Raw genomic sequence first — 21,134 nt, forward strand, 5'->3', positions numbered from 1 at the left:
AGCGGGTGATCAAGCACCGAGCCACTGGAACTGGAAATCGACGAGTGTGAAGAGACGCTGCTGAGTGTTTCGAGCTCAGAGTCGTAGGCAAATGGATCGTCGGATCCAATCAGCTCAAGTGGTCCCCGGCCGTCGGCAGTGGGGGCCGGCCCGTCCTCAGCTTCCATTTCATCGCCATTGACGGATACCGAGTCCTCGGGCATCACCGGTGGCGCACGAAAGACCTCCTCGGTCAAATCACTGCCGGAACTCTTTATGCTTCCAGTCTTGCTGTTGCGACGACGACGACGTCCACCAGCCATTTGGATGAAGAAAAAAGAAGCAAAAGTGCGTGTGTGTGTGTGTGTGTGTTTGGTTCGGCTAATAAAAGGGCTTTATCCGGATTACCCTTTTCCTCCTTTGGTGTTTTGTTTGTTGTCGAGCGGCCTCTAACCTGCGGCCACCTACAATCGTGTATACGTATGTGTGTGTAGTGAAGTGCGGTTGCTTTAGCTGTGTCATGTTTTGTCTCTTTTTCTAGCGCGTGTCCAGCGATCATGTTGGATGGGAAAAAAGAGAATAGGGGAAATAAAAATAAATCAAGATGCAGAAGACCCGAGCGGCCACAAAATATAATGATAATCGTGCCGACTCGATGATAAAGACAACGACAACGACAACGACAACGACAACGACAACGACGACGACAACGACAACGACGATGCGGGTGGCCGGTGTTGCCCTGTCTGCGTGCTGACTGCGTGAGCAGCGAGCAGAGTACCCGAGCAAGGGGTATTGTTTGTTGTGCGAATCAAGAGCAGCCCTTTTAAAAAGGCAAAGAAAAAAGAAAAAATTCAGCGCGAATCAAGTGACAAGGGACCTGCAAAATGGCCACAAAAGAAAGCAAAATAACAATGGTCGAAAAAAGAGCGAAGAAATGCAAATCAACAGTTGATGCAGATGCGGATTCTATTAGGGCGGGCGGACGATAACTGGGGTGTGCCGCACACCTTTTCGGAGCAAAAAAAGCTGTGGCGTGTGCGTGTGTGGTGGGCCGGTCCAGTAGTGAGAGTACCAAGTCGCCAGGCACGATGGATTACAAGTGCACTACAAAGAGCGCAATGGCTAGTGAAAGAGAGAGAGAGGCCATGGATAAAATAAAGACAACCGATGGCTTTCGTCGGTTTCCCCAACAAACGAGTAAACAAAACAAGTTGAAATTGCGCCATTCTCAATAGCCGAATTCGTTAACTGACGAAGGGGGGAGGGAAAATATGAAACCTTACCTCTCGATGCAATACGTTGGGTCCGGGGGGATATAACAAGTCCTCGATGTTCCCGAAGACACTCAATTCCAAGCGAATGGCGTTGCTGTGGGTGCTAAAAGTTAGTGCCAGCAAAGTCGAAGGTGTGCCCAAATGTTCCGTTGGCCTATACGCGCGTATATCCGCAAAACAGGTGTGTTTCAAAGCGTGTTCGTATGCGTGCCTGAATATCCAAAGAGTCGCCGGCAGATAAGCGCTGCGTATTTAGTAAGTAGGTAGAGTGATGGCTAGAATAGAAGAAGCGTGCAAGAAGCAAGCGTAGGCTGAGAACGAAGGAGAGTAATAAAAAAGTACAAGTAAGCAAAAATAACTAATTTGCTTGTTAAAAACTTTTTTCAAAAAAGAATTACAGTATAAAAATGAAAGTAGGGTTAAAAAAAATAGAAAGAGCAAAGAGTGAGATGATGTGAGAGGGGGAAAGAGGGCGAAGTGAGTACAAAACCTGCCCGTCTCTGTTCAACGCGGGCTGCCTCGACTTCAGCTGCTTTTTTTCTTGCTTTTTTTCTTGCTTTTTTTTTGTCCTTTTCCCCTCGCCCTCTCGCTCCTTTTGCAGCCGTTTTTCCATGCAGCATCGCTGCAACAGTCAATGATCTGCAGATTAAATTAGTGATTCGATTGTCAATTGGTCCATTTTTCACGTGGAATGCCGATCATTGTACAGTAATAAAAATGCAAGTACGAAAAAAAAGACGCCTTATAAGCAAGCAACTCGAATTTGACGTGCTGGACAAAAACGTCTACACTTCGTCATATAAGCAAGTGGATCTACAGATCTATTTTCTCTGGGCGAAGTCCCGCTCTGTGCTAAACAACTGACGGCTATAACATCCATAATATGCGAATGAATCAATCCGTGCACTGCCTACGGGGATGGGGTAGCCCCAGAAGAGGGTGCCTCCTTGGCTTTGCACCCGGCTGCTGCTGACTCTTTGCCGAATGATCGCATTACCTTTTAATGAAATGTAAAGGTAAGTGCGCAAATACAATCTCAAAGGTTACCCCGAAGGTTGGGTATTTGCTACAGTCTATTTTTTCGCAGTGGATACGCAAATGCAAATGCCATGTATGTTTGGACGAAATAATGGATCCGTTTGGCAAATCAACATACAAGTTCAAATTACAAAACCAAAAGCCAATGAGTATACAACCAATTACAAACTGTATCACCTTGCCCAGAATATGCTTTATTGCAGACCTGGATGCACGCCCCCACCTCATCACGATTAAATGTAAAGTAAGATATTAAAATTTTTGTTTTTAAAAGTAGCAAGAAAATTTAAAGAAAAATTAGTTGTGTAGAATTAAATGTATATGTACTTGTTCTAAAGGTGTTTAGTGTTATCATTGTAATTTGCTGCGAGCAGTCTCTGACGCAGATGGTGGTGGTACACGGGCATTACCCGAAAGAAGAGACGGCAGCTGTGTCGGGGATGTTGATCGCGATGTGCGCTGCGAGGAAAATGGCGTGAACGGGTTCTCCGGTATATCAATAGAGATCGAGTCAGCCGAAAACTCCTCCGAATTCCTGCTGTCATAGTAGTCACGGCCAAGCATCGAGTACTTGTCTCTCTGCTCCTGGTGTGACAAAAAGACCAGCAGCGCAGAGGCAACGACTGAGACAAGGAAAATAATGTCAAACCAGCGCTTGTAAAAGTAAAACCCAGTAGTCTGCAGAACAGCAGAGATCATTGGGCGGTACTTTGGCGGCAAGGACATGCGCATCATAAGCACACAGGAGACAAAGTACATGCCCATTATTTGCGCAAGGAACATCACAATGTTGGCGGGCTTGATCATGCTAGAAAAGGGCATGTTGAAGAGCTTAGCAAACTGAATCAGCAGTCCGCGGATGGACCCAATGACCATGATGCCGACTAGGGCGAAGCTCAGCTGCTGCGACCAAAATGCCATATCAAAGTCTGGGCTTACATGAGTGGCTGCCAAGGTCAACGCACTGGTGACAGGGTCCGAATGGCCAACGCGGTTGAGCAAGATGCCGCCCAGCGTCATCGCAATCTTGCTGACACAGAACATGGCAAAAAAGTAGCCCAGCACATTGCGCGACCGGCCAGCCAGAGTCTTTGACTCCTCGTAGCGGTCGTGCTCCAGGCACATTGCCTCGACATCGGCAAAAAGCTCCTGCGTGACGCGCTCCAGGTTATCGATCTCCTGCCGCAGCTCGCCAAGCCCGCGATCCCTCGACAGCCCAGAGCCACCCGCATGCAGCAGGCTGCCCCACGCCGACGACATAAAGGCGCCAACCGCACTGCGAGCGCCCTTGGCCTTACCAGCCTCTTCGGGCTTGGTAGTCAGAGATATCATGCGTACGAGCATTTTTTTCTTATCCGCCAGCAGCCCTAGCGAGTAATGCAGCTGCCGCCGCATGCCCTCAAGCTGCACGGGACTCACTTTGTGCACGAAAACAAACAGCTGGCGGTACGGGCTGTTAACAGCACCAAAGCCCGAAAGCACAGCCATCAGGGCCACACCCACTACGCCCACACGCGCAGTCACCGGCTCAATCGACACCATGTCGGCGGTTCCCGTCGCCTCACGGATACGCGAGAAGCTGTCCAAAGGCAGGTACATTCCCAGGCTCCAGAACGCATAGAAAAAAACCGCCCACAGCACGAGCGAGTAGATGATGCGCCGGTACAGCGGGTTCAGCGCTCGCCTCCGCGTGTTCGACAAGAGAACAAACGCCTGGCACAGCGGTAGCACAACGACAATGGTCAACAGCAAGAACCCAAGGTCCGCGCGCCAGTAGTACCACCGCACCTCCTTGCTCAGCACATCGCTAATCTCGAAAATAACCAGCTCAAACAGAACACTGCCTTGCGCAAAGACCAAAGAAAATACGGCGTATACGAGCGCCTTTTGGCCGTCAAACCACCGCTTGCGTTTCAATTCCTCTTGCTGCTGCTGATGTGATTGTGGAAAAAGGTCCACGTTGTGGCTGCTGTCCAGCGACAGCGGCTCCAGCATCACGCTGCTCAGCTGGCTGGTCTTGGCCGTCTCTGCAGGGCCCGACACCGGAGTTGACACATCGACCGACTCGAGCACTCGACGGGCCAAAAACACCCATCCTATGAAGAAGCTCAAGGCGAACGAGCCCGCGAGCACAATTGTGTCAAACTGTGACATTGTTATTATTTATGAGTGTAAATTTTTCCTGTCAGCTGTGAATGCATCCGTCCAATGAATGTGAGCTAAAGAAAATAATATTATGATGAAATAAACAGAGTAGAAAGAAGGGGTGCTAAAAATAATAGTAAAGAAAATATCAACAAGACAAAAAAGGGACAGAATAAACCTCAAGCTAATAAAAAAATCTATTTTTTGGGCAAGCCAGAGCTTGAAATAGAAAATAAAAGCTAGGCAAAATCGAGAGCGAGAAAAAAAAACGCTATTTTGTCTTTGAACTTTTCCCTTTTGTCTTTGTCTGGGCATGCCAAGTATTCTTAAAGGCCACAAGGCACAAAGACAAGGCTTAAAATAATTCCACTCGATCCACAATCCACAATCCCCAGAATCTGAATTGGTCAGTCAAGAAAAGTGGTACAAAATTGCAAGCGGAAAAATCGCGGATTCTATTCGGGTTCCTGGAAGCAGGCGAGTAAACAGGTTAAAAAGACGTTCCAGCTGCACTTCAGTGCGTATGCATTTTTTGCAAATGGAGGCATGTCCACGCAATCTCTTTTTATTTGTAAGTTGGTTTGCAAAACAAAAATTTTGCAAAGTAAAATCGATTTGGCCTCAGTTTGAAATAGAAAATCAACTAATCTACAGATTGCTTAATCACCAGTCACCAAGGGTCGCTTGCGCCGCATGGGTCCGCAAGCAGCAAGCTTCCTTAATAACCTGATGGATGCAGGGATGAACCAGCCGCCGTTACTGCCTCTCGCAGCAGTGGCGGTAGAGCTATTGCCACTTGAGTTGATGCAGGATCCTGAGATATCTGGATTGGAGGCAGAAACGGACGCGGTATTTGTAAGGGAAGCAGTAGAAGGGAGCGGCAACTGCCCAGGTCCCTCGATTTTGGACAGCTCGGCATTTCTGGTTTTAGTTGGAGGAGAAGTCATCCCACACGATGTAACCTGCATCATGAATACGGGAGTGGCATCAAGCCTGTGCCCAATAATTAGCTGCGACGCTGTCTTCCTCTTGCTGAGGAGAAAACCCGGCTTGGGTGGCGCACACGGCATCGAGAAGCACCGCTGGGAGCGCAGGCGGCTGTCGATTGTGCGAAGAAAAACTGGCTCCGGCCGTTGGACTTCTACGTGCCCACTCGCCACCGGATGGATGCAAGCGGGGGTGTATGGTGATTTGGTCGGCCGGCTGGGGATGGTTGCAGTGTGGCTCAGTGCAATGCCCAAGCTGAAGCGGCCTTTGTCTTCATTAAACAGGGCCTCGTTGGAAAACATGTCCGAGAGCCTGAAATCAAAATCCATTATATTCGAGTTATGCCGAAGCTTTGGGAATGGTTCCAGACGCCGGTACGCGGTGGCTGGTGGCGGTGTTAGGTGTGGCGGACCGCTTATCGTGGCGGTTGACGAGGGCAAAGACCTCGGTGAGGATGCGCCTGATGACCCGTCATAATCCTCCTCGGTGGTCGAACCGTCATTCAAAGAAGTGGAGGACACAGAAAAGGATGAGCGCAGGGCGCTAGGTGTCTCCAGCACTGCTGGGGATACTACAAGGCTGACCCTTGCCGGGTCACTGATGCTGCGCGTATGGTCGCCCACAACACTGCCACCGCTGCAGTTGCTAGCATCCGATTTTTGGCGCCGCCGACGCATAGACGTAAAGCTAACCTTGTTACCCAGGATGCTACGTCGTCTGTTTCGCGCGCGAATTTGCCTTGAAAAGTCCCACATGGGCGCCAAGCCTCCAGGTCTCTCCATATGGCCCGAGGTATCCGTCGACGGCATTGGGTTCCACGATAAAAGACCGCGACGCTTGCTTTTTTGTGATTTGAAAATGTTGTCCAAGATAAACGGGTCGTTGGGTGGCTGCAGAACATCGACGCGCGTGCGTGGCTCGCACACCGAAAACAATGTGCGGTCTGTGACCGTAGAGCCGTTGGTTCTGCGTCCAGCCAAGTCAGAGTGGAATTGGAACGCATTTTTTAAAAGAACAGCTCGGTGCGGGGTGTGACAGAGCGTACGCGTGAGCGTCTGCAACTCGTCTTGGTTTGTCATAGTCATTAAGATGTATAAAATAATTGGGTGATGTGGAAGAGGCGTCTGGGAAAATTAAAAATTGAAGAAAGGGAATGAGGGCGTTAAAAGTGGTATATGAAGTGATATATGGAGTGGATGCTACGAATAAAAGGGAAAGAATATTGAATATTTAAATATGCAGAATATTATAGTGTTTGAGGCATTAGAAGAGAAAAATAAGCGGTAGATAAGAGTGCATGAGGTAAATGAAAATGTGAAAAAGTTTGTCAAAAGATGGAATAGCCGGCGGGAGGAGTTTGTTTTATTGAAACTGGGACTTCAGAAGAAAGGACCCGGAAATAAATATCGGATGCGATATTCCAGTATATAATTTGTTGGTATTGGCAGTAAAAAAACCAAACGTAAATTAAATTATCGGTATATATTGTTCGTAAGTTTGTTTTAGTTATGTCCGGTCTGCGAGAATAATCATGCAATGTAAAGTGGTAGCGTCTAGCATCCAATAATATAACTTTTTATTTTTTGGAATACAGGCGGCCAGTTAAACAACAAAGACGGTTTGCGTAAAATAAAAATGGGCGTATGTGCGTAGGAGACAGAAGGAGAAGAGGGAGAATAAGGAGGAAGAGGGGTGAAATGGCAAGATGAGAAAGAATACAGAATAAAACGTGATAGGATGGAAAACGCAATTAGGCTCAATTGGCTTTATAAAGCTCGCAGTAGCAAAAGGGAGCCAGTGAACAAAAATGTGTTAGCAAATGGGGCGCATAGCAGTTAATTAAACTGCAGACCAGACCGATATTTAAACGGTTACATGGTTTCCTTTTACATAGTAAAACAATTTAAATGGTCTTTTGCAGAATATCATGGTTACTGTGAAGCCCAGTCAATTGTTTATTCGAGCACCCCATTTGGCAACTGATTGAATGCAAGTAAAGCAAGCAAGCAGAATTGCAGGCCATTTGGGGGGCGATTAAAGTTTGAAACAAGCTTGTGTACAATATTCTTAACGCAATTCGAACTGCCAGAAAATCATTTAATTGATTGTTACTAATTCGAGCCGCCCCCTTTCGAGGCAATGAATAACAATATATTGTTATTGTTGTTGCTTGCTAGTGCTCAAGTTTGCTAATATGCAAATCACGTTTAAAGGACAAGAGCTAAAGAGGGATACGAGGGACATATTGCATTGCAATTGTCTTTCATTTTTCATTTGCACCAGAATATGCTATTTTGCTTGAAGAGAAAGCAAATAAGAAGCTAAGCGCGATTGTTGCAATGAACTTTGTTTTACATTTTTGTGTGTGAGCAAAACAAACGATCGATATTTGCATTATCTGCAATCCGAACAATGTCAATTTTGGTGCCTTTTTTACAACGCAAGCATTGTATGACCAATCCTTTGCATCAATGGATAGTCATTTCTCTATCGAAAGCTTATAGTTCAGGTGACTAAACAAAAAATCAGAAAGCAAATATCACAATCAAAGCGCACACGCAATTATTTAGAATTTCAATTTCTACAACTAAAAAATGGCGGTCTAATATATTATTGTTGCCAATGCCAAACCATCGGTAACGTCTCCTTTGTCTGATGTCAATTCAATGTGTGAATAAGATATGGCTGAAGCTTTATTACAAGCCACTGCGAGTATATTCATACTTGGACAAAACAACAAACATGCGTTCTAGAACTTACTGGCCAGCCATGCGCATGCCTTGACCAAGAACACGAACCAGCTAAAAAATGTAATTTAATTATCAACCAGTGCAACGACTTTTTTGTTATTTTATAGTATATTCTTGTTTTTCAACCAGAAAACAATATACAAGTAGCTATTCACACGGCAGTTTGATTGCCAGCTGAATAGGACTTCAGTAAGAGGAATAAGGGACATTCAAAGTTTGCGCATTGAATTGCTGGTTACATTTACACCAATGTGGGGACTAAAGCAAGTAATACCAACACTCCAATAGCATCTGTAGTCTTTTTTGTTATGAATTCTATAAACACACTCGATCATCTGGGCTTTTGTTGACAACATTTCAATATTTGGCCAGCTCAACACAAAGTAGGCAGCGATGATCAACAATAATCATCGGATCAATAACTTGATCAGATCAGACATCTTTTTTTTCTTCAGCAGTCGTATTTTTCGAAACTGCACACCCAAAGAGAAAAAAGCTGCTGCTCAAGTAACAATTCCAATATTCAAGAAGAAAAACTGCACTTGACAAACTTTGTAATTTTTGTATTGCTACTTTCATTGTACAAACTTTATTTCCACTTTCGCTCTCTCAAAATTCAATTAGGTTGAGCAAACAAAAAACAATTAGAAACAGCCATGGCAGGTCTTACCGAAAAGAAGCTGCGTACCGAAAGCGCAGCCACGAAGCAGCAGCAAAAGCCGGCGGGGAGCCGTCTGTTTGATCCGTACAGAGCCATTGGCTATATTACCAGCAACATACCGCACTCTATCCAGTACCGGGGCCAATCGGCGTTCATTACAACTGGTATTGGACGGTCATTCCATGTGTACGATGCGGACAAAATTACCCTGCTGTTCGTAGGCCCGCACTTTGCCGCCGATATCACATCGGTCATCTCGATCGGCGACGAGACTTTTGCGTCTTCGGGCGGCCAGGTGACGGTCTGCCGCCGCGGAAAAAAGGTGTGTGATCTGGAGGCTGTGAACCGCGGCGAGATCAGCAACTTGATGCAGTTTGGCGACCACATCATGGCGATCAGCGAGGACAACACAGTGGTCATTTGGAACAAGGACACCCGGGAGCTATTTACCGAGATCGAGTTCCAAAGCGAGTCGTTCCAGGTGACGTCTATAGTGCACCCGAGCACATATGTGAACAAGGTTGTCATTGGAAGCGCCCAGGGAACCATGCAGGTGTGGAATATCCAGACTCGCCGGTGCCTGTACGAATTCAAGAGCTTTGGCAGCGGCATCTCATGCATGGCTCAGACGCCGGTCATTGATGTTTTGGCTTTGGGCCTGCTCGATGGGCGCGTGCTCTTGCACAATGTCAAGCAGGATCGCGCGGTCATGCAGCTTAGCCAGGAGGGCCGTGTCACTGCAGTCTCATTCCGCACGGACGACGTGCCAATGATGGCCACTGCCAACGCCGAGGGCGATGTGGCCCTATGGGACCTCAACAACAAGCGCCTTCTGCACGTGCTGCAGGGCGCACACGACAGTTCGATCCCATCGATTGACTTCCTCACCGGGCAGCCGATGCTGGTGACATCAAGCGCCGACAACTCGATCAAGCACTGGCTCTTTGACGGCCAAGACGGCGTTCCCCGTCTTCTGCGTCACCGCAGCGGCCATTTCTCTGCGCCGCAGTTAATCAGGTACCACGATGAGCAAGGGTTCAATATTCTGAGCGCCGGTCGCGACCGCGCGCTGCGGCTGTTCTCAGTGATCCGCGACTCGCAGAGTGTCGAGATGTCCCAAGGATCGCTGGCCCATGAGGCGCGCACACGGAACATCAAGATTAGTCAGCTGCGCCTGCCACAGGTCACGCAGTTTGCGTCTAACCCGGCCATGACCAGGGACTGGGATGATGTGATTACCTGCCACCAGGGCAGCAAAGACGCACACACATGGTCGACGGAGCGCAAGGCGCTGGGCAAGTACACGGTTCAGTCGCCGGACTCGTCCATGATCAAGTCAGTCGCTATCAGCGCATGCGGAAACTTTGGCTTCCTCGGTCTTGCCTCGGGTAGCATCGTGATGATCAACATGCAGTCCGGATTGACGCGCCGCACCTTTGCCGGCCACAGCAAGCCTGTCACCGGCATTCAGACAGACGCGTGCAACCGCCAGGTGTACTCGACCTCTCTGGATGGCACGCTGCGTATCTGGGAATTCTCCACGGGTCAGCAGCAACACTGCGTTGATCTACAGTCGCCGCCGTCTCGTCTGGTTCTGCACCGCGAGAGCGGCCTGCTTGCGTGCGTGTGCGACGACGCTTGCGTGCGCGTGGTGGACTCTGAGTCACAGCGCGTGGTGCGCAAGTTTGCCGGCCACCGCAACCGCATCACCGATCTGACTTTCAGCAACGACGGCCGGTGGATTGTCACTGCCTCGCTCGACAGCACTATCCGCACGTGGGATCTTCCCACTGGCCATATGATTGACTGGTTCTGCGTCGAGAGCGTGCCTGTGTCGTTGACGTTCTCGCCAACGGGCGACTTTTTGGCCACCGCTCATATGGACAGTGTGGGAATCTATCTGTGGGCCAACCGCACTCAGTTCACCGAGGTCACTTTGCGCCAAATAAACCCCAACACTATCGAAGACGACGAGGCCACCTCGGGCGCCAACTTTGTCGCCATGCCCACGTCAGCAGGATTTGCCAACGATGAGGACGTTGAGCAGTCTGGAGATGCCGCAGCTGCCGACGAGAGCGCCGAGGCTGGTGTTTACGTACATCCCGAGCAGCTCACCGACAACATGGTGACGCTGTCAAGCCTACCCAAGTCTAAGTGGCAGACGCTGCTAAGCCTGGCAACGATCAAGAAGCGCAACGCACCCGAGCGCGCACCCAAGGCGCCCGAGCTCGCGCCGTTCTTCCTGCCCACAGTTGAGGGCCTCGCCCCTCGCTTCGATCTTGAGGCTAAGACAGATGACGGTGCTGAGCAGAAGCCGGTGGATCGCACCAAGATCTCCACCGTGTCAGCGCAGTCCGGTCTGGCCCGTGCACTCTACCGTGCCCAGGAGACAATGGCGTTCAACGCCGTGTTCGAGTACCTCAAGAAGCTCAACCCATCAGCAATTGATCTGGAGATCCGCACGCTGCCACTGAACGACAACCTCAAGGCTGTCAAGGCGTTTATTCGGGCGTCCACTGCCCAGCTGCAGTCGAAGCGTGACTTTGAGCTGGTGCAGGCGTACCTCCAGGTCTTCCTCAGCGTCTTTGCGGACATCATCAAGGAAAACTCGGCCGAGATCGAGCCGCTGCTGAAGACGCTGCGCAAGGAGTGCAAGTCCCAATGGAACACGGTCGACGGACTCATCAGATACTCGGCGTGCATGGTCGAGTTTATGCGGACTTCCAAGTAGGCCAAAAATCATTCCAATATACAAGTACATTTTGACATGATATACATACATACCATGTATGGAATCCAAACATTTAAATAAGCAAGTTAACAAGTTAACAAAGATACACAAATGTGTAAGTGTATTTAGTGATTCTTTGTCTGGGGAGTGCCAAAATAATACAGCACAAGCTCATACGACAAAAACATAATTGATGCATTAGGCACTGTGCGCAAGAGGTGCGGTGTTAGGCCGCCGTAGAATCCGCGGGTGCCCTCTTCGGCGAGAATGATTTTGGCCGAATTAACCAGCCCACGATACTTGACCACGCCCTTATCGTCCGGTGGCTGCCGCAATCTAGTTCTTAGTACCTCGTGCGGATACGAAACCATCGATGCCAGCAGTTTGGCCAACGCTGCAGAGCCAAAGTACTCAAACCAGTCGTGCATGGTCTTGCCGTCGCTGCTATCTCCGCCAGCGCCCTGTCGTTTGCTCATCGCACGCTTGAGCTGCTCGTATATCATCCACTGGATCGCGCTCTCCGAGGCACCCAGATACGCGGCGCTAGTGCCCTTGTACAGCCCGCGCAGACCCTCCTTTTGTACAATGGAGCGGAAGCATGCCAGGCTGCTCTCGTATTTGTTCGGAAGAAGTTGTATCCGTGTCTTGACCATCCATATGGGGCTGGTGGCCGTGGTTGTGACCATAGAGGCAATTGCGGCTGCCGACAATTGAATCAACGGTGTCTCTTTACCGCCATTATGCTGGGCCAGGAACCGCTTTCCATTACCATATGTGAAAAACTGTATTGCTCTAGCCGGGATAATCCCCACCAGGGACGGTCCAAGCCCGGCGAACCATCCCCGCACGCCCTCCTTTACGCACAAATCCTTCAGATATCGCGCTGTTGTTACAAAGGGGTATACGGCGCGGAGTGCAATGTTTTTCGGCCGTCCTGTGAGTTTTTGTGCTGTGCTGATTCCGTAGAGCTGCTGTCGAGTGCGCAGTACGTCGAGTGGAGAGGTGGCAATAGCGCCTACCATGCCACCGAGTCCTCCAGCAACAAAGTGCAGCCAGGGCTCGACATGCCTCTCAACAGCCGCTGGGACGTGCTTTTTGCGGGGTTTTTGGACGTCTGTCGGCGCCTTTGCTGCTGCTGCTGTTGACGCCATCCAACTGTCTGTCTCTATATCTATCTGCCTGTCAGTATGTCTGTCAAACCGAGAGCCCTCGAATATAGATTGTGTTTAAAGTACGTATAATAGGGTGCAGATACCAAAAATATAAGTGTAGTACAGAAGGTATACTAAAACGAAAGAGAAAACTAAATCACAAGAGGAGAAAAGAAGCAGGCAGTATGGCTTCTTGTTTATTCCTTCCACTCACCCTCTTTTGAATTAATGCGGTTGAACAAGGTCATTAAGACAGTACTTGAAGCAAGAATCATGATGAAAACCCTCATCTCGATGGTCATGCTAAGTTGGGCTGCAAATTAAGAAGCAGGAAAGAAAAATAAAAGTGATCTGGATCAGCCAAAATTTGAAAATATTTGGTCAGCAGCAAAAAAAAATTGGGCAATTGGCCCGCGCCACATATTTTCATGATAAAATTTTTATTTTTACTAGTATGAAATCAAATCGACATGTTAATATCTCAATCTTTTACAATGTCATACGTGTGTGCATGAGTGGAGGTTATTAATTTCTTTCCAAAAGGCAAGAGTCAATATTTGTTTAGTGATGGTAATTGTATTCAAAGAAAAACCATGCAACATCGCTGTGCGACAAATGCACAAAAGTAATACTTTGCAGAACAGGCCAGGTGCTGAAACACACTTAGATAAGGGCTACAGAAAAAAATAAGAAACACAGAGGGCATCAGAAAAGTAATAAAATAGTTAGTAAAACATTCAAAGAGCATGTTTGTGTTGATTGCACTAAAGGGTGCTGTTCCCAATGGCAGCAATAATAATGACAATGGTGGTTGGTACTTACTGTCGTAGGGGATGGCAGAGATCGTGGTGGGGATGTTGTTCTGGATGGAGACAAAGCGGGCCTCACGGGGCTGGGCGGGCTTGCGCTTCAGGGAGATGCGCTTGCCCTCAGCGTGAGCGGCCTTGGCAGCGGCGGCGTTCTCCTTGACGCGACGCAGGAAGTCGTCACGGCACTTGGAGTGCTGGACGTGCTCAATGCGGATGTTGATGCGCTTCTCCATGTAGCGGTTACCGACACGCTTGTGGATAATCACACCGACGGCGGACTTGGTGACGTTGTAGACAACACCGGTCTTACCGTGGTAGAACTTGTGGGGCAGACCCTTCTGGACGGCACCGTTACCCTTGACGTCAACGATATCTCCGACCTTGTAGACCTTCAGGTAGGTCGAGAGGTGGAGAGGACCATGCTCCCGGAAGTTCCGGGCGAACATGTACCTGGTACGGGCGCGATAACCGAACGAGTGAGGCATGGCTAATACTACGGTGGTAAAAACATTGGATAAAAAAGTGTTGTTTGTTAATGCAAGTGTTTCATAAGTGCTTTCGACATCCATGTTACATGTCATTGGCAGATCAAACGGCCAGCGGACCCCCGGCCTGATTTTAAGCGCTAGTCGACGACCACAACCACCGAAATAAACCGACTGCTGCTTCTGTTGCTAGTAGTTGCCCGTCGCTCTACTTGGTCTGCTCAGCAGAAAAACAACCAGGGCTAGTGTCTTGCTCGTATGCCGATCTTGCAATGCAAACAAAAAGCACACCGGTACCCAGCTGCTACAAGCTTTGCAAGCTGCCCGCCTCAATTATTTTGTGCTAAAACAATAACGGATCCCAAATTGCAGCAATTCAAAAGTTGCTCTTCCAATCGAGCGAGTGGCTTCCAAATCAACAGGCCAATTAATATGCGTCTACTCTATGTTTGCCTCTCTTGCTGTTGCAGCTGCGGCCGCTAGCACTGTCGCCATTAATTCTAATGTTGCTGCTGTCGTCGTTGTCGTCGCTGTCCGCCTTGAATTGGTGGTTGCCGGGTCTCAAATCATGAAAAACATAGTAAAATTTTCACAATAGTTGTCTGTTGCCCTTCCACCATTTGAACGGTGGGATAACAAAGGGCAAGAGACTGGCCTAAAAAATATTGCTTTTTTTACCTTCTTAATTGACTATTTAAATTTATAAAAGGGTCGGTACAAGAGAAGTGGAAAAAGGAGGTTTCTGTTGGCAGGCTACTTGAATCAGACTACTCTTAAGGCTCTACGCTCCGCCCTTCCTTCGTTCAAACGAAAAAAATACTCCCATCGCTTATTTTTTTTCTTCTTTGCCCGAGCCATTGCAATTTTGCCAGCCAAAAAATAACTGTCTAACCCGAATATAAAAAGAAAGGCTCCACAAATTAGGCTCTCAAAAAAATTTTCACAGCGCCATTTTTGTCCAGACGCAGGCCAGACAGGCCAAGCCGCGCCCACTCGGCTCTCTCCTCTCTGTTTAAGCTTGCCTCAGCTTGCGTTCCACTGAAGAGAAAGGCAGTCAGTGAGCGGGACTAGCGGGGTGCAACGACGCAAGCCGAGCCAAGCACAGCAAAAACAGCTATCAACAGCCATTCGAATCGACCAACGCCAGCAGGAAAGTGGCTGCAAATGGCCACGGGGGTACCCTGGACAATACGCACGTGCAAATAACTTTATTCACGTGATAGTATCTGGCCAATGGCGGGCATTACGTGTGATCATGATTTGATTTTGGGGGTGGCAAACGGGCCAGGGGGTGGTAGAGAAAATTTTCGAATTTACAGCGCAAAGTGGGAAAAAGGGAGGGGTTGTTTGTGCGTGCTATAGTTAGCGAGCTTACATTGCGCGTTTTCGCAGCACTCATTTGTCGTCGAGACACACAAAGTTGGTGACAGATATGGCCAGGGGGCTTTCTTCAATAAAAGCAGCTAGTGCGGCGAGGGCGCCTTGAGACTCATCCTTTTTCTTTTGCACTGTGTTGAAATTATATAGTACTTTCTCACTTTTTACGTAGACCATGCCTCCCAGAAAATGTATTACCAGAGCGTAGCTAGAGGACATACTTGACGAGAGCACACATGGGACAGCACAGAGGGTTGTGAATTCCAAGACGGACTCTGTCATAACAAGCGCATAGAAGGAGTAAGCACGCATTTATCCTGTATGTGGACAGATAAACTGAGTAACGGGAGAATAATACTTGTCTAACACACAGGTCTTTTCGTTGCTCTCTGTTTTTGCCTGTCAATGCGGGAGAGGGTGTTTGTTTCTTTTTTGTTGCTAGGGCAGACGAAGCAAAGCCACTTCCCCAGATGCTGTTCTGCGTTTGGCTTTTTTAGTCATCAAACTCCTAGCTACCTCTGAAAGAGATGCTCAGCAAGGCTCTCTGGACACGGACGAACATAATACAGGAACAGGAAATATGTCTTGGCTCTATGAGCTGAGCGCTTCCTTGTTTTTATCCTGTGAGGCTATGAGATCTCGGGAAAGTGCTCTTTTTGGTCTGCCTCTTTTTTGTCATTTATATATTTACAAAACACACGCGCGCATACGTACCTTTTCTTTTTGCTTGCGACTTGTCACTGCTGCCGGTCCGAGATGTCTCTTTTGCACAGCCGCGCACAGGCGTATATTTATTTATACGGCTGCGGTTGTCGATCACTCGATGTGTAACTGGGATTATCACGCCAGTAACACTGCTTAACATTAAGAATGCGTGTGTTTTGTGGATCAATGGCATTGTTGAGGTATTGACCACACAAGGAGTACCTTCACCACTTTGCTTTTTTTCTGTGCACTTTGCTCCTTTTCTTGCATTTCTATCATGTAGACTCGAAGACCTACAAGGTACCCCGCAACCCCTTCGAGAAGGAGCGTCTCGACCACGAGCTTAAGCTCTGCGGTGAGTACGGTCTCCGCAACAAGCGCGAGATCTGGCGTGTTGCCTACACCCTGTCGAACATCCGTCGTGCTGCCCGTGAGCTGCTCAAGCTTGACCAGAAGGACGCCCGCCGCCTGTTTGAGGGTAACGCCCTTATCCGCCGCCTGATCCGCATTGGTGTGCTCGATGAGACCAAGGCCAAGCTCGATTACGTTCTTGAGCTTACCGTCGAGAACTTCCTTGAGCGCCGTCTCCAGACCCAGGTCTTCAAGCTGGGTCTCGCCAAGTCGATCCACCACGCCCGTGTCCTGATCCGTCAGCGCCACATCCGCGTCGGCAAGCAGGTTGTGAACATCCCCTCGTTCATTGTCCGTCTTGACTCCCAGAAGCACATCGACTTTGCCCTCAACTCGCCCTTCGGTGGAGGCCGCCCCGGCCGTGTTGCCCGCAAGCGCGCTGCTGCCGCTGCCGGCGGTGCCAACGACGACGAGGAGTAAATCTTTTGATTTGATTTGCTTAAAGTTTAGTCACGCCTTTTTTGTGTTGGACCCTGTTGTTTGGGTCCAGTTAATACACTTCTGTTCACAGTTTCAAATGATCACATTAAAATTTTTGTATCACGAGTATTTGTTTGGTATTTTGTCATTCCCTCCCATGCCCATGTCTGTCGCAAGCTTGGCTGGGCTAATTGAAAATGATTTGTTTGACTATGCCGTAGGGACTTTGGCGCACCAGAGAATGGAAGGACACGAAAAAATAGACATGTTCATTCTGCACTCGCGCATGATCGTACGTGTTTGGCTAGGTATAGTGCCCTGGACGAAGAGACACCATGCCTGGTTGTGTATTTGTTGTGCGTGCTAATCATTTGGGCATGTTTATAAACAAAACAAAAACACAGCAATAAAACCCACCGAAAAAACATGTGTTTTTTGAAGTAGTGCAAGTTGACAAATATTAACGCGTCCGAATGCACTTTTTTCTTGATTATTTGTCGCATATTTCCAAAATTTCGATATTGAGCGCATGCCAAAAACGTTGCCATTTTTGGTACTTGAAAAATACGCACACTTATTTGCAAAATCTTATTCAAAGTGCTATCTGAAATTGCAAGGTGCGCACGCCATCAGAATCCAGCCATATTAATCAAACTAATACAATAGAGTTCATTGTTATTTATAGTATATCGGGATGCATTTATATATTTGAATTTATATATTTGCATATATATATATCTTTTTTATGTGTTCACGCATAAACAAGCAATCGATAGCTTTCTTTTTTCTTTTTCTTGGGAGATTGTAGGAATAAAATGCAAGTGTGAGTTAAAGAGATTTTCATCTTTTTGAAGGAGGAGGGATGCGACAATCCCGAACAAAACATAGCGCGGGTTGCACATCGATCTGCAAGCAGGTAAACAGAAAAAACCACTTTTTTTTTATCAATCCAGGTGCTTGTTCAAGCTGTTCACCGGTGCTGAGAACAAGAACAAGAGCGAGAACGGGAGCAGATATGAAGAGGAGCAGTGTCAATACATGGTAACAAGAAGACACTTTTGGAGTGCAGAAAAGTGAAAAATAGAAGATTTTTGCAGATATCGTTCCTTTTTAAACCTCAGGCACTGAATGCAAGGCAACATATGGTGCAAGTGCCTCAGACTCTATCACCTTTCCTCTTTTCTCTCGCTGTCAATACTTGCTACATTTTAAAACTTAACTATATATAATACTATTTAATACTATTTAATAATATTTTGAAGTACAAAAAGGAGGAATAGCGTGTTATTTTATTGCACTTGTTCATTCACCCAGTCTTTCAGCATCACACGTATTTTTTTAAAACAACATAACCAAGCCACATATTTTAAGCACGCACACAGAGTCTTGGAAGATAATCAGCGCGCTTTTTTTTTTTAAAAAAATTATATTTCAGCTCACAACTTACAACAAGCTGATCGCTATTTTTCTTTTCAAAGAAAAAAGGAACCAAGCACACTAAACAGGTAAGCGACAAAAATAACAAAAATAACAAAAAGCTGAAATGCATATTTTTCTCATCTTCGGTTTAAACCCCACGTTTTGCAATTCGCCTGCTGCACTTCTCGGCTATCAAACTGGAACGTTAGCATCTAGCATCCTGGCGACACCGTGCCATATACTTGGTGTCGCCGGCCTCTCTTGGCAGCTTGGTGGCCCAAAAGTTGGATTAATTGAGCACCAGCTACAACCGCCACCACCACCAACTGCTACCACCACCACCAAGTCTCCAGGCAAATAACCACTTCGCATGGCCAGAAAGGAAAAAATAAGGGCTTGGGATAAAATAAAAAATTACAAGGCGAATTTTTCTTTCAAAAAATATATGCGATGGGTTGCTTTTTTTTACTTTCGTTCATCTTTTTGTTGGTAATCGTCCTGGTTTATTTTGTTTTTGTGCACATCCTTCAATCTCCTATTATTTCTTGCTCTTTCTTGCACTCCTGTTATTCTTGTTGCCATTTTATCAATCCACCACAAAAAAAGTACCAACAAGAAAAAAAACGAGTAGCACTTAAAAAATCACTTCCGTTTATTACTTTGTATTTTTTGCCCTCATCCTTTTCCTTTCCCTCTTCTTTTTTCAACCCAGTTTAGTTTTTTCTTTCTTTTTCGCGCTTATTGTATTAGTTATTTACTCATATTCATTCTGTGTATATCAAACGGTTTCTCCGACTCTCTCTTAGACTATTTACTCGCCACAAACCAGTGTGCCCTTCAGTAGTTTAAATTTCGAAGCAGCGACTCGAACAAAAAAATCAGCAATGCAGGCCATTAAATGCGTAGTCGTCGGTGATGGGTAAGTTTTATAATATACTTTTTTCTTACTGTTTGCTTTGCTTTGCTTGCAACACGAGCCTTGCAACAGGTCGGAAATAACAGCGCCGCCGGACAACAGCTTTGTAGTACGCGCTATGACGCTGAGCAAGTCGCAAAATCAAGCTAAGCGGACTGCAGTGTCTTGACCAAAAAACAATAGCTGTGGCAGCGACCGAACTGTATGCTTCTCGTCTGCACTTGTAATTCCGTGCCATATGTACTAACCAGCCTGGACTATCTTTTTTTTGCTTTCTATGATTCAATTCTACTTCCTGTAGTGCCGTCGGAAAGACATGCCTTTTGATCAGCTACACCACCAATGCTTTCCCTGGAGAGTACATCCCAACAGTGTAAGTTTTTTGAGACCGCGTTGCCAATTGTGCGCTCTTTTAAAATCAATAAAAAACATGTTACCATGTGTGCGTATGTTGTCGAACTGCATATAGTTGCTCTCGCCTGCCGTGCCCTTTTTCCCTCTCTCGTTTCGTTGGGGAAGGCGAAAGCGAGCAATTGCGCTTGAAATTTACGCACTTTTTTGTTTTCGGTCTATTTTTTCTTATTTGGTACCCATCAGTTTGGTCCAATCGTATTGCATCCCTCTTCCCCTTTTTTCCAATTGCTGCTTTTTTCGCCTTTTGCTGTGCTGTAATTGGAATTGACTAAAGACACAAACATAGATGCGCACGCGAGCGCTCTATGCTCTGCACGACTATGAAGCAAAACAAAGGCAAGGCTTTTTTTGCCTTTGCAATTTTTCTTCATAGTCAAGCAGCGAATGTCTTTTGGCTTGATATTGGTCACACTTTTTTATTTGCAGATGCGACTGTGAGTTATAAAATGTGCGCCGATTTTTGCGACAACTGTTGATGTTCCTTAATTTGATGCCGAACCTATTTATCACACAATCGGATTCATGCAAAGTAAGCACCCGCTTAGACATGAAGAAAAACAATATACTAAATTGATTCCTCACAAAAAAACTTGTTGGGCCCTTTTTTTGTTGGTGCATGTTATAAACCAATAGTTTTGATAACTACTCGGCAAACGTCATGGTCGATGGCAAGCCCATCAACCTGGGTCTCTGGGATACCGCCGGTCAGGAGGATTACGATCGTCTGCGCCCTCTGTCGTACCCGCAGACTGACGTCTTCCTAATGTGCTTCTCCCTTGTAAGCCCTCCCTCGTTCGAGAATGTGCGGACAAAGTGGCACCCCGAGGTCTCACATCACGCACCCAACGTGCCCGTCATCCTGGTCGGAACCAAGCTCGATCTGCGCGAGGACAAGGAAACCATTGAGAAGCTGGCGCAAAAGAGGATGGTGCCCATTGGCTTCAACCAGGGACAGCATGCCGCCAAGGATATGGGTTTCTCCAAATATCTTGAGTGCTCGGCCCTGACGCAGAAGGGTCTGAAGAACGTCTTTGACGAGGCTATCCGTGCGGTCCTGGCCCCCCCTACTCCAACGAAGAAAAAAAACAAGTGCATGATCCTCTAAGCATATTATTTTCTTTTTCCTCACCCTTCTCCTTTCAACAGTTATACGGGAATGTTATAATCTTCATCTTTTTTCTTTCTCAATTTTCTTTTAGTTTTTTATTACCACACACGTGTTTTTCTTTTTTCAAAAAATATCACTTTACACCTTACACCCTCACACAAAGTGCTCTGGCATCTGTGCATCATAGATGTTTGAGCATTGATTGTGCCTTGGCGCATTTTCAGACCGACAGGCAACATTTTGTCTTTTGCTATATCATTTTCATTCAGCAATCAAACAAGTAAGCAAGCAAACAAACAAACAAACAGACAAACAAATAATAATAATAAAAAGCAACTGATAATTTACGTA

At 47.1% G+C, this 21,134-nt stretch overlaps 7 protein-coding genes across 7 annotated transcripts; 3 read left to right on the forward strand and 4 right to left on the reverse strand.

Moving 5' to 3' along the window:
* Positions 1–2,541: 2,541 nt before the first annotated feature.
* BX661DRAFT_202301 (Abscisic acid G-protein coupled receptor-domain-containing protein) lies at positions 2,542–4,682 on the reverse strand. The gene has a single exon (XM_051538500.1). It carries the CDS (start codon positions 4,446–4,448, stop codon positions 2,646–2,648), a length of 1,803 nt encoding a protein of 600 aa, XP_051394876.1. The 5' UTR covers positions 4,449–4,682; the 3' UTR covers positions 2,542–2,645.
* Positions 4,683–4,992: 310 nt separating this feature from the next.
* Positions 4,993–6,665, reverse strand: BX661DRAFT_174933 (uncharacterized protein; the record flags this gene model as incomplete). The annotated part of the gene is made up of 1 exon (XM_051533945.1): positions 4,993–6,665. A coding segment is annotated over exon 1 (1,409 nt), but the record flags the coding sequence as incomplete, so codon positions are not given.
* Positions 6,666–8,712: 2,047 nt separating this feature from the next.
* On the forward strand, positions 8,713–11,650 carry BX661DRAFT_174934 (Utp21 specific WD40 associated putative domain-containing protein). The gene has a single exon (XM_051533946.1). The coding sequence runs from the start codon at positions 8,833–8,835 to the stop codon at positions 11,566–11,568; it is 2,736 nt and encodes a 911-aa protein (XP_051394878.1). The 5' UTR covers positions 8,713–8,832; the 3' UTR covers positions 11,569–11,650.
* On the reverse strand, positions 11,636–13,115 carry BX661DRAFT_174935 (mitochondrial pyrimidine nucleotide transporter). Its single transcript, XM_051533947.1, has one exon. The coding sequence runs from the start codon at positions 12,717–12,719 to the stop codon at positions 11,694–11,696; it is 1,026 nt and encodes a 341-aa protein (XP_051394879.1). The 5' UTR covers positions 12,720–13,115; the 3' UTR covers positions 11,636–11,693.
* Positions 13,116–13,382: 267 nt separating this feature from the next.
* Positions 13,383–14,013, reverse strand: BX661DRAFT_167737 (60S ribosomal protein L21-A; the record flags this gene model as incomplete). Its single annotated transcript, XM_051533362.1, has 2 exons — positions 13,383–13,393; positions 13,542–14,013. 2 exons carry the CDS (start codon positions 14,011–14,013, stop codon positions 13,383–13,385), a joined length of 483 nt encoding a protein of 160 aa, XP_051394880.1.
* A 1,496-nt stretch (positions 14,014–15,509) lies between these two features.
* BX661DRAFT_174943 (40S ribosomal protein S9) lies at positions 15,510–17,024 on the forward strand. Its single transcript, XM_051533948.1, has 2 exons — positions 15,510–15,581; positions 16,379–17,024. Exons 1-2 carry the CDS (start codon positions 15,566–15,568, stop codon positions 16,924–16,926), a joined length of 564 nt encoding a protein of 187 aa, XP_051394881.1. The 5' UTR covers positions 15,510–15,565; the 3' UTR covers positions 16,927–17,024.
* Positions 17,025–19,229: 2,205 nt separating this feature from the next.
* BX661DRAFT_167739 (rac protein) lies at positions 19,230–20,780 on the forward strand (the record flags this gene model as incomplete). Its single annotated transcript, XM_051533363.1, has 3 exons — positions 19,230–19,264; positions 19,563–19,634; positions 20,309–20,780. The coding sequence occupies 3 exons, from the start codon at positions 19,230–19,232 to the stop codon at positions 20,778–20,780; spliced, it is 579 nt and encodes a 192-aa protein (XP_051394882.1).
* Between the last annotated feature and the right edge of the window lie 354 nt (positions 20,781–21,134).

The sequence above is a fragment of the Kickxella alabastrina genome (genome assembly GCF_025024165.1).
Source record: "Kickxella alabastrina strain RSA 675 chromosome Unknown BX661scaffold_1, whole genome shotgun sequence".
NCBI lineage: Eukaryota > Fungi > Kickxellomycota > Kickxellomycetes > Kickxellales > Kickxellaceae > Kickxella > Kickxella alabastrina.

Coding starts and splice junctions, on each gene's coding strand:
- BX661DRAFT_202301 (XM_051538500.1), bottom strand. CDS start 4,448: ATGTCACAGTTTGACACAATTGTGCTCGCGGGCTCGTTCGCCTTGAGC.
- BX661DRAFT_174934 (XM_051533946.1), top strand. CDS start 8,833: ATGGCAGGTCTTACCGAAAAGAAGCTGCGTACCGAAAGCGCAGCCACG.
- BX661DRAFT_174935 (XM_051533947.1), bottom strand. CDS start 12,719: ATGGCGTCAACAGCAGCAGCAGCAAAGGCGCCGACAGACGTCCAAAAA.